Source organism: Diadema antillarum, unplaced genomic scaffold (genome assembly GCF_040938485.1).
Source record: "Diadema antillarum isolate AM-2024a unplaced genomic scaffold, OU_Dant_1.0 seq00000590_RagTag, whole genome shotgun sequence".
In the NCBI taxonomy this organism is placed as follows: domain Eukaryota; kingdom Metazoa; phylum Echinodermata; class Echinoidea; order Diadematoida; family Diadematidae; genus Diadema; species Diadema antillarum.
This window is the reverse complement of record NW_027271522.1, coordinates 556,530-568,620: the sequence shown is the minus strand read 5'-3', so window position 1 is coordinate 568,620 and position 12,091 is coordinate 556,530. Positions and strand designations below refer to the sequence as shown.

The 12,091-nt window shown below is 38.2% G+C and overlaps 1 protein-coding gene across 1 annotated transcript; it reads left to right on the top strand.

Moving 5' to 3' along the window:
* Positions 1-6,242: 6,242 nt before the first annotated feature.
* On the top strand, positions 6,243-11,289 carry LOC139735658 (scavenger receptor cysteine-rich domain superfamily protein-like). The gene is made up of 5 exons (XM_071646409.1): positions 6,243-6,273; positions 6,768-7,109; positions 9,108-9,416; positions 10,068-10,391; positions 10,925-11,289. Exons 1-5 carry the CDS (start codon positions 6,243-6,245, stop codon positions 11,287-11,289), a joined length of 1,371 nt encoding a protein of 456 aa, XP_071502510.1.
* Positions 11,290-12,091: the final 802 nt, after the last annotated feature.

The following is a 12,091-nucleotide window of genomic DNA, read 5'->3' as shown; positions in this document are numbered from 1 at the left end:
ATTTGTAGCTGTTTCTCGGGAAATATTTGACCGATTGATATAATTCTTTGAGTTTCTTTAACTTCAATATATGGGTAATACATAATGAGTAATTCTTTTGCAATATGATAAAGTTGAAATTTTAGTGCCATGTCCACATTCCCATGGAATTGCCCATATTATATTATATTATATTATATTATATTATATTATATTATATTATATTATATTATATCATTACAGAGAGAGAGAGAGAGAGAGAGAGAGATACAATTCGTTTATTTCAAACTACATAGTCAACACATTATGAGTTGTGTGTAGGGCTTCTACACTTATAGTTCCAGTAGTTTGTGAAAGAAGCTAATTTGTCTTTTATTGTATTTAGTGCATAATATAATGTGCAAGTGCATGCATACATCACGTGTCTCTATACGTGGCTTGGTGGCTTTGGGTAGTACATTCATATATCACTCATATATGGAACCGTGCAGCTATGTAATACATATTAATATATATATATATATGCGAGAAGATAAGAACATATATGTATATGTTTATATAATATGATATAATATGATATGATATGATATCAAAATAAATGATTTATGTTTAAAGCAGGTTAATAACACAAAGTTTTTAGGGCTTTGGATTGACCAAGAATTATCCTGGAAAACTCATGTTAATTTTGTAAGTAAAATTTTGTCTAGAATTATTGGGATTTTGAATAAGCTCGAACATTTCTTTCCTGTTCATATTTTGCAGAGTATATATTCTTGTTTAATATCTCCATACTTCAATTATGGAATTTTGGCGTGGGGAAATGCAATTCACTCATTACTAGATTCCCTTCTCCGTATTCAAAAGCGTGCAATAAGAATCATAAACCACGCCGGATATTTTGCCCGTACCAATTGTTTTTCCATCAAAACAGAATTCTAAAAATTTCAGACTTATTTTATTATAATCTCGGAATTTTCATGTATAAACTAACAACTAATGAATTACCATCTGTTTTTATCCACATGTTCAAAAGGAATCGTTCTATCCACTGTTATCCCACTCGCCAGAGTGACGCCTATCACCTTCCCCGTACTCGCACTATTTTTGCAAAGAAGACAATTATATTTACTGGACCCAGATATTGGAATGATCTATCTCTAGATATCACTTCTTCCTTATCTTTATTCACCTTCAAACGCAAATTAAAACAGTTATTACTTAGTGGATACACACTACCAAGCTTTTAGCAACCTTTTTATGCTCGCAGTCTTTTGTCCTTGTCCGCAGCACCAAGTTATTCAAGTGATTTCATGGTACCGATACATCTTTTAATAATATAGCATTTTTGTTATTCAAACACTGCGAGATTTGTATGCAGTCTGGTTTGTGCGATATCTATGTGGTTCATTAGTTTATTACTCATCGATTTTTTGTACTGGTGTAATTTCAGTTGGTCAAGACAAACATATCCGTTCTCCGTGTAAAATTATATGCCTATGAACTCGGGAACCTACAGTTTTACAAGCTTTAAAGCTTTTATGTAGGCCCCATCATATTTCTTATACTTACTAGTGACATTTTCATACGATATGACCACGTACATTTGTGTCAAGTATATTTTCTTTTTCTTTTTCTTCTACAATCAGAAGACATGATTGTATATATTTTGTAGTACTCTTGTTTTGTTGTCAATAATTTTGTAATGTCATCATTGAGAAAATGGAAATATGAAATAAATTTGAACTGAACTTAACTGAAATATATACATTTATATAATATCTACAGAGGGATTGGTACACTATAATACCTGCTGACATCACAATTAGTCGCAATATAATCTGAATACACACTGGACAAACAAACCTCATCTTCGTGTGGATTTATGTATACATTAGATAATTAGATTGAAATAAGTGTGAGTCAATGTAATCATGACGGATAAACAAGTACATAGATACAGTAAAACCTTTTGACTATTATATCTTGGAATCATGGTCATCCTGTAGTGCGCGAGCTGCAATGCTTTCACGTTTACAAACATGTAGTAAGTAGGCCTAAATACTGGACTGTTCTTTTGCACGAATATATAACTCAAGCGGAACAATATTTCTCAATGTGATGTATTCCAATGCGACTGTATAATCGGATCTATGAAAAGGGCAAACCAGTTTCTTTATTGGCCGCTCCTTCACGGAAAAGTTTTTACAGTCCTGCATCTGCAATGCAGTTTTGGTTGGTTTTAGATATAGCATTTCAACTGAATTTTCATCTTACTTGTATTATTTCTTGAATCAGTTATCTTGCTTGTGCCAGGGCTACAGCTTAGGACTCCTGCCATTGCCTGCTACTTCTCAAGTAATCTTTTCTTCCGTCCGTCCTTCCTTCCTTCCTTCCTTCCTCCTTTACCTCCCCTTCTTTATTCCTCTAATCTGCCCCTTCCCACTGTTTCTTGTTGTTTGTCCTGTGTCTTTGCTCACGGCGAGCGTTTTGTGCCTGCCTGTGTGTTTCCTTTCCTTTATATTTTTTTTCTGCATTGCAAGTTCAATAATGATTTATATTCAGTAGCTCACATTTCTACAAGCTTGTGTTTTACATGGGCCTCTCTTTTCCAATAATACAATTATTTTGAATAATGCATGTATATTGTTGTAATACATTTTGTACATTGAACTTTTTTTTCTCTCTCTCTACTTAAACTTGTATCAAAACGAAAATGTGTTATTGGAAATAAAATCGCATTTGAATGATTGATAGTTACTTTAATTTGAAGCTATCGTAAAGAATTGATTGAAGTGTTCTATCCCTTTTCAAGATTTTTTTTTTCAAAATAAAATCTGCCCTGTAATAATGATTCACTCAAAATAAAATCTGTCCTGTAATAATGATTCATTGATTTGTGGTGGGATGGCACAATGCTTTAAAATGTAAACTCTAGTACAATTAGGTGCTGGCTTTCGTGAATAAAGTTAATCAATAACATTTGAATAAAGTCAAATCTGATATTACTTCCTACTGCAGCATTCACTTGTATGCCAAAGGTGATTAGGTGATGAGTAGATGAAATGTGAGATTTCTCTGATATCTAATGTGTCATAGCTGACCAAAATAATAATAATAATGATATAATAATGATAGTCCTGGTTCACCGAACACAATTGAACCGTTCAAGTTGTTTGAACCAGAAGTAGATCGTTCTACTTACGTGCAGTGACCACGATTAATGAAAGAGTTATGAACACTGTGAACATTAGTTAATTCTAAACCTATCAGCATCGCAATTTAAACAAATGATGGTTTTAAATATTTCTTCAAGAAAACTTCTTGGGTTTTTCAAATAATAATCGGGTGAACGGCAAGTTGAGCTAAATCACAGTTATAATGATTCAGGTGAGAATGAATATTGGATTTAGGAATTAAAAAGTCATGGAAAGCCGTAGAAATTTGGTTGAACGTGATTTTGTAAATGAAGATGGCTGTCTGAAAAAAAAATTGAATAACATCAATTTTTTATGTGTTTAATTGAGAAAACAATACATGGGTGAGAGGGAGATAAGTTATAGTAATCTAAAGTTCGCAATCACAACCGCACTGCTCGTTTTAGCAAAATTGTATTGAGTCTGTTTAAATTGAACCACAATTTCCCCACACCTAATAATTCAGTCAATCTTTTTCCTACAACTGATTGTCCGTCAACGCAAATGTATTGGTGAAGTTCAATTATATTAAACACAAATACAGTAATTAGAGTTATAGAGTATACTATTTGACTTAATTTTTAATGAATTCTTACAAAACTTGTCTTAGAATGTTAATGAATGATTTTTTTTTTTTACAATCAAACCACTATGATATCACTTCAGATATCTCTAAATTTAGTGTGGTGATTAGATTATCAAATGTTTTATGGGAACAAAAATATTTGTATCGTCTGAAAAGAGCATGCCAAAGAAGTGTGAAATAATTAGTGAGGTTTTCACTTTCAGATATTATCATCTAAATTCTGCTCTGTCGCTGCCTAATATCATGCATGTGGTACAGGAAACAGCAATTCTGTCTCGATTCATTGATGTTAATTATTTCATTTATGGATTATAATGCTTCAGATAATTACCTTATTTTGAGTTTCATTGTCAATGAACTTATTCAGCTGGCGGAATTATGCCTCAAAATTTCGTTGTTACTGAGATAAATATATAATTCTACTCTGTGATTTTCTCGCCTGTGAACGCACACTTCGAATGACGTAGAATGTGTATATGTGTTTTTTTGTAAAATAATGATTTATCATTCTATTCATATCAAACTCACCAAATTTATAGTTCCATTTTCATTCTCATTTAGGTAGGGACCCGAGCTATGCACACTGTGATAACAATTTAAGGCAGATTTTAGTTACCTTCGTAATGATAGTTCTTCCGTCGCCAGCAAAATCACGACAGTATAATTTTTTATTTTCTCTCTTTGGCCAGAGACCTTTATTCATCACCTATAAAGTCGATTACAAACAGGAACTTCATGTACCAGTTTATAATGTGCAGTATTTCAAGCATTCGGTTAATCGGTAACATGATACAAAGTTTAGATTTCTCTGAATGTTTACTTTGAATGTTTGTCATCGATTGCAGTTCCCTGGTCAGTTCGACTCGTCAACGGCAGCGTTGACTCTGAGGGTCGTGTTGAGGTCTTCCTTGACAATACTTGGGGCGCGATATGTGACAACCTTTGGGGACCCGAGGATGCCGAGGTCGTCTGCAAACAACTCGGCTACGTCGGGGCTGACCTGGCTCTGGTAGCTTCGCCATTTGGGCGAGGAAATAGCTCCGTACTCCTGGATAAAGTGCAATGTAGTGGTCTTGAATCAAACATATCGACCTGTCAGCATGCCGGTTTAGGTGTCAAGAGTTGCCCCGAATCCAAAACTGCGGGCGTTACGTGCACATCGGTAGGTAAGTGCGGTACACTTGTTCGTACGTCGTCGCCCGTAAGGAATTATCAGATAAAATGGGTCTAAGATGAATTAAGTGTTCACTCTCTTCCTTCGTTGCACTTTTCTTGTTTAGTTACAGAGGTATTATCTCAATTTGGCTATTGCCATGTTATCATACCAACGCTGTAAACTATACCTACAAATAAAACAGAATTATGACTGAAATTGACAGCAGATGAAACCTCTGTTATAATTTATACAAAATGATGATTAAGGAAATCTTGTCTTTAAAAAGGCAACCTATACAAGGCCGAGATAATGCCATTCTGCAATGTGATAACTGACTTCATAACGTGACGTGAGCTGATATTCGACTATTCCAGTGAAAGACAATTAGTTAAATTATGATAATTCAGGTTCATCCATTCCCTCTAAGACAGATGTACTTGAGAGTAAAAGGAATAACATAGTCCAGGATACCTAATATAAGTGATTGTTACATCGGCAGAGATTGTACGATTTGACAGAATAAAATACTGAGTGTACCGTGTATATCGCTCTTCGAGATTCTCTTGTGGGATATAAATATATGTATTTTTTCAATTTTCTCGAAAGCCAGTATAGTTATTCTTGATGAAACCTTGACCACTCAAGGCTATTCAGTTGATCCCGTTCTTTAGCTACATCTCATTTAGCAAGGAAATTAAAGGACAAGTCCACCTTCATAGCCTATGTGGATTGAGTGAATGCAACAATATTAGTACGACACATCAGTGAAAGTTTGAGGAAAATCCGACAATCCGTTCAAAAGTTATGAATTTTTAAGTATCTGCACAATCACTGCTGGATGAGTAGACTACTATAGTGGATGATGTCACATGCGTACAACGATATAAGGAAAATAAAAAGAGAATTTCACAAAACTTTATTTTTTTCGAATAAAGTGCACATTTCTTCGACTTGTTGATGTATGTTAAGGGTAATATTATTCCCCTTGCCTTCTGAAAGAGAGAAGTCGAGTGTTCTTTTGTTATGCGAGAAAAGTGAAAATATGTTGAATTTTCTTTATACTTTCTTCATATCGTTGTACACATGTGACATCACAAGCTATAGTCTTCTCATCCAGTTGTGACTGAGCAAAAACTTCAAAAATTCATAAATTTTGAACGGATTGTCCGATTTTCCTCAAACTGTCACTGATGTGTTCTGCTAATATTGCTGCATTCACTCAACCCACATGTCTATTAAGGTGAACTTGTCCTTAAAGGAGAAGAAGGATTTTAGATTCTTCGGGCGCACCTTAGCAAAGGTACATAATTGTCCGGGCATAGGAAAGATGAGGAAAGAGTGGCTGAGCAATGTTATGAGTTATGACTGAGTGCATAACTCTACAACCTTGTATGTTCAAATGAACCTTCTGTAACCATAGTGTGATTTATTAAGTTTGTGGCAAGTTGATACTGTGAGACTGTGAGAGGCTATTTATCCTTGGTAAATGAGACCCTAATCATCATGCAGTAGGAAAGTAGAATACTGGATAATCTTTGAAAAGCATTGATGCGACCAAGGGAGAAGAGAGAAAAAATGCCTCTTATTATCCTGCATGCGATTATCAAACGTGAATTAAGAGATCTAACTAGGTTATATTCTATGATGATTATCATTTTCGTTGCTGTTGTTGAATTAATGTTGTAAGCTGTTAATCGTGTAATTATTGATGCTTCATCCATGTCAAGAACTCTTCCGTGATAGTGATGTTAAAGTCTAATTGTTTCTGATCGCGGATGCTATCTTTATTTCACGCAACGAATTCCAAATGGATTCAGCTTGTCCATATAGGCCTAAATACTTTGCTTTCTAGGAAGCCTTCGACTAGTCAACGGCTCGACACCTGCAGAGGGACGAGTTGAAGTTCTCACTGAATCTGGAGAATGGGGAACTGTGTGTGATGACAACTGGGGTATTGCCGATGCGCGGGTCGTGTGCCGTGAGCTTGGTTACCCTGATGCTTTGGAAGCCGTGGTTAACTCAGCGTCCTCTCCCGGGGAGCCCCGCTTTGGACGAGGATCGGGCCCGATTGTTCTCGACGGGGTGTATTGTTCGGAGGAAAAGACTCTCCTGAGGCACTGCAGCGTCACGAAAGAGTGGGGTGTTAACGACTGTTCGCACGCGGAAGACGCCGGGGTGATATGCAAGACCAAAGGTGAGCGCCACGCCGTTTTCTGTTCCGGATTGATAAGCCAACCCCAGTAGTCCACCAAGTTCTTCTACAGTTTTCAAACGAAGAAATCATCCTCATGTAATTACTGAACTGACATCACTGCATTTGACCACATATTCCTCTACCTTACATTTATGAAAGAATTGATGAAAGGTCCTACCGGGTTAATTAATTTAATTCCTAACAAAATCAGGGAAAAAATTAGAAGTCAATAATATAAGAGTGAAATGCTATACTTTAGTCCTTAAAAGTGACCTGGCAGTTAATGAGTTGGAATTTTAGTAAATTCAATTAAAAGGTTTGTCGAAATTGTGCAATCTTACGAAAGTATAAAAAATTTGGTATATCAAAAACAAAGGAGTACATTGAAACAGAAGCCTTTTATGTGAACTATAGAACCATAGATTTTTATGCCTCCTTGAACTTTAACAGGGAATAGTTAAAAATTATAGAATAAGAAAAAAAACAAGTCGCAGAGATGATGATTAATTAGTGTATGCATACTGCACAATGATTTCATACATGCATTTTTAGATCTCCTGAGCCGAAGGCTCAAGTGAGCTATTGCGATCGCTCGTCGTCCGGCGTCCGTCGTGCGTCGTCCGTCGTGCGTAAACTTTTTACATTTTCATCTTCTTCTTGAGAACCCCATGACCGATTTTCCCCATACTTGGCAGGTAGCATCCTTAGGGAGATAGGATCTCAATTTCTTTAAATGGGCACCATGGCCCACCTGGGGGCCCCAGGGGGCCCAAACACCCTAAAATTAAGGAATCTTTAAAAATCTTCTTCTTCTCTAGAACCAGAAGTGATAGGGCTTAGTTGATACTATGAGTAAGTACATTGATGACTGTAGTTTCAAGTTTGTTCATGGGGGAATCAGGGGTGCCCCCCTTGGAACCCAGGGGAGGGTGGGGAAGGGTCCAAATGGGGCCTAAATTGTACATTTTCATCTTCACTTTGAGATCGCCATGTCTGATTTTCACCAAACTTGGTAGGTAGCATCCCTAGGGGGATAGGATCTCAATTTGTTCAAATGGGCACCATGGCCCACCTGGGGCCCCCAGGGGGCCCAAACCCCCTAAAATTAAGAAATTCTTAAAAATCTTCTCTAGAACCAGAAGTGATAGAGCTTAGATGATATTGTGAATTAGTACATTGATGATTGTAGTTTCAAGTTTGGTCATGGGGTTGGCGGAATCAGGGATGCCCCCTCCCCCCCCCCCCCCTTGGGACCCAGGAGTGGGGATGGGGAGAAGTCCTACAGTTGTAATGGAGCCTAAATTGTACATGTTCATCTTCTTCTTGAAAACCTCACGATGAATTTTGACCAAACTTAGCAGGTAGCATCCCTAGGGGGATAGAATCTCAATTCCTTCAAATGGGCACCATGTCCCTCTTGGGGACCCCTAGGGGGTCCACCACCCCCCCCCCCCCACATTAAGGAATATTTAAAATCTTCTACCCCAGAACCAGAAATGATAAAGCAAAGTTAATACCATGAGTTTGTACATTGATGACTTTAGTTCCAAGTTTGTTCATTGCAGATCCAGGGCTGCCTCCCCCCCCCCCCCCCCTACCCTGGAGTTGAGGGGGGAGGATCCATATGCAGACCTAAGTTTCCAATGTTCTCAGGTAAGAGTGTGCAAGAATGCATGGAAGGTGAAATTGCGATACTTAGGTGAGCGCGTGACCCCCGGGTCTCTTGTTTTCATTTAGTTCCACTCTTGCGTTTTAAATTCAATAGTTTCAGGTTTGATAGTAGAATCTCTGGAGAAGGCCTAGAAGAATAGAGAGTCTGTGCCAGTCTTCTTCACTGCCGCTGTCTTTTTTTTAATGTACAAGTCAGTTTCTCTATACACAACCTCTTCCATTTTATTGTAATGGTATTATATTATGTTCCAGTCAGTTTCTCTATACACATCCTCTTTCATTTTATCGTAATGGTCTTATATCATGTTCCATGTATGATACATATAGCCGTTCGTATGGTGGACGGAGGGTACCCGGATGAGGGTCGAGTGGAGGTGTTCTACGGAGGCACGTGGGGGACGATCTGCGCACACGAGTGGAGCATCGAAGACGCGCACGTATTCTGTAGACAGTTAGGACATCCACTGGGAGCTCGCTCGATAAAGACTGTGCCGAGTGTCGATACACCAGTGTTACTAGATGGTTTGCAATGTAACGGAAGTGAGGCTAGTCTTTCAGACTGTCCGTCAAGTGGATGGGCCAACAATGAGAACTGTAATGCCGAGTCTGCTCAGATGGCAGGCGTAGTGTGTAACGGTAAGTTAATGGTACACGGCGCTCTACTCATTCTATGAAAGTCGATTGAAATGTGACAAATTTCCATCTGATTATCTTATTTCAAAAGACAATCAAAATTTCGTTAATTCCTTCAAAGACAGCTATGAAAGTTCCCGATGGCTATATACATATGGTCAGAGTAGATCCTGCAAGGCATCAGCGCATTAACAAGGGTCGAGGGTACATTATTACCAGTGGCTCGGTGGCCATCATTGTCATCAGAAATGTATTAATGTCAAGCCAACATTATCTAAGAATATGTTAAGATCATACAGGAGAGGGGAATAACTTGCAGATCGGTGCTTGATGTAACTTCTGCATGTATAAGTTAACAGGTAGCAGGGTCGCCAGATTGCCGTTATTGTCTTTACAGCACACGATTACTTCACCAACCATGCATTTTTCCCCAATGACTGCTAATCATTTCATAAAACTTGTCGATTTGCAGTTTTGTTCACCGTTCTAGGTGCTGCACTGCATTCAGTGAAAGATGTCATTCAGTTCAGCTTCTCCTCGTGCGAAATCTCTTACCATCGCACTCATGACCCTCACTTTCTGTTTAATTTGTAGGCTACATTTTTTTTTTCCAATCGTGTATATTCTTTCATGCACCAAATTTGCAACATGCAGTGCCGTCCACTGTGGTTGAATTACTTAGTGGATCAAGCTCTCGAGACGGGATCGTAAGATACCGAGAAGACACTATTTCCGGTTTGATCTGCGACCAGGACTGGGGAGAAAAGGAGGCAGCCGTGATCTGTCGCCAGTCAGGATATGCACATGGCAACAGCACCAAGTTGGTATCTCTTGGGTCGGTGTCGGGAAAGATTTTCTTCAGGGACTACCAGTGCGATGGAACGGAAACACAGCTAAGCGACTGCCCCTTCACGACCCGGAGCATCACTAAGTGTGACAGTAATCAGATTGCCCAGGTCACATGTGGACCTCCAAAAGGTAAATTCTGCGAATTGCGGCATCTGTTATTCACTGCCTAATGCTAAAGTCACACACGGTGGGGTGAAAAAACGGATTTGATGAGGGTGAATATGAGCCGGATTAGTCCCGGAATGGAGGGTAAATTAACTATGCTTCAGTCACATACGGCCGGATTTCGAACCGGGTCCAAGGAATTAAAACCGTATCGACCCGGTTCGCACCGTAGAGATTTAATTCTTATGGACCCGGTACGAAATTCGGCCGTGTGTGACTCTAGCATAAGACATTCGTTCTTTTGTGAATTTCCTTCGTTTTACATAATCATATATGTGTTTATAGTTGTGTGCATCTAACGAGATTTTCCCTTTGTTCTCATTCCCGCTATCGCTCATTCTCATTGTCTCGTCTTACTCTCCTTCCATATCGTGACTACGTTCGTGGTGTCAATAGAAAAGTTACATTCTTTATCTATGTATTGCTCTTGTTGTGTTCTGTCACTGTCTGTCGAGATCTTAGTATGATTCTTTCACCGGTATTTCTTTGGCACTCAGACTATGACATAAGATTCGCCGGCAGCAAGTACTCCGAGCAGGGGCGTGTGGAAGTCTTCTTGGCCGGACGTTGGGGAGTGATAACAGATGGCTACGTAACCTACAGCACCCGCAATGTGATCTGTCGGCAAATGGGTTACGCGGGATACAATTCCGACTACACCTTTGACCGAAAGTCATTCCCGCGCGGGACTCTGCCAATCTTGATCGAAAATTTAGGTTGCATTGGTGATGAACTTCGGATTAACGACTGTTATGAAATAGATGTAGTAGATGGACAAAGTTCAAGAACACACGAAGATGAAGTTGCCATCATCTGCTACCCATATGGTAACCGTGTTTATACTTCATTTGATTTGATTTGATTTACTTATTCTCTGTATAGCATCATATACAATATTTTTAGCAATGCATACAAATATAATACTCACTCTATCTATAGTTTCTATATGCAAATTCAACAAAATCATTCCACGTTTAAATCTGTGACATAATTACAGTACATGTGTCATGAATTGCCATACAGAACAGAACAGCATTATGAACGTTATTGAGAAAAGGTAAAATAACGAATATAAGTGGGAATAAAGACATAGAAATGAGGGAGAAAGAAAAAAAAAGAAAAGGAATGAAAATCGAAACATTGTTGCAAAAGGCATTCCTCGATATATGAAGCATAAAAGTAACAAGAACCACCTCTCCAAACGGACACCGTCCCTAAATGAGAAATCGATTAAGTATTACGGTGTCTTTGCCTCATTCTGACTCTGCCTGACATGTAATCCGTAGATATGATACGAAACACTTTTTTGTGTGATCAGAGTGGTACTGTAATAATACAAAGTTTGTGTGTGTACATGGACATTACTTACATCGATGATACCAAAGTAACGATAATCCGTACCTCTTTCAGCAAAACTAAAGAACTGATCATCGTCACCATGACGAATTATTAATAATTCATGGCTTCAATAACTTCTTCATTACATTAAATGAAATGAATGGAGAACGTCTTTGCGCATTCCCTTTTGTGTATTCCTGTAACAAACAATCCTAAACTTTATATTAATGTTATCCATCCTTGATATGAACTTCCAAGTTCGAGGCAATCAAAATAATAAGGGCATGATGCCTCTTTTACTTTCACTCCAGTACTCTGGTCGAAGT

Excerpts from the sequence above, each read along its gene's own strand:
- LOC139735658 (XM_071646409.1), top strand. The coding sequence starts at position 6,243 with ATGAGGAAAGAGTGGCTGAGCAATGTTATGA. Across the intron at positions 6,274-6,767 it reads GTGGCTGAGCAATGTTATGA|GAAGCCTTCGACTAGTCAAC; the intron begins GTTATGACTGAG and ends TTTGCTTTCTAG. Across the intron at positions 7,110-9,107 it reads GGTGATATGCAAGACCAAAG|CCGTTCGTATGGTGGACGGA; the intron begins GTGAGCGCCACG and ends TGATACATATAG.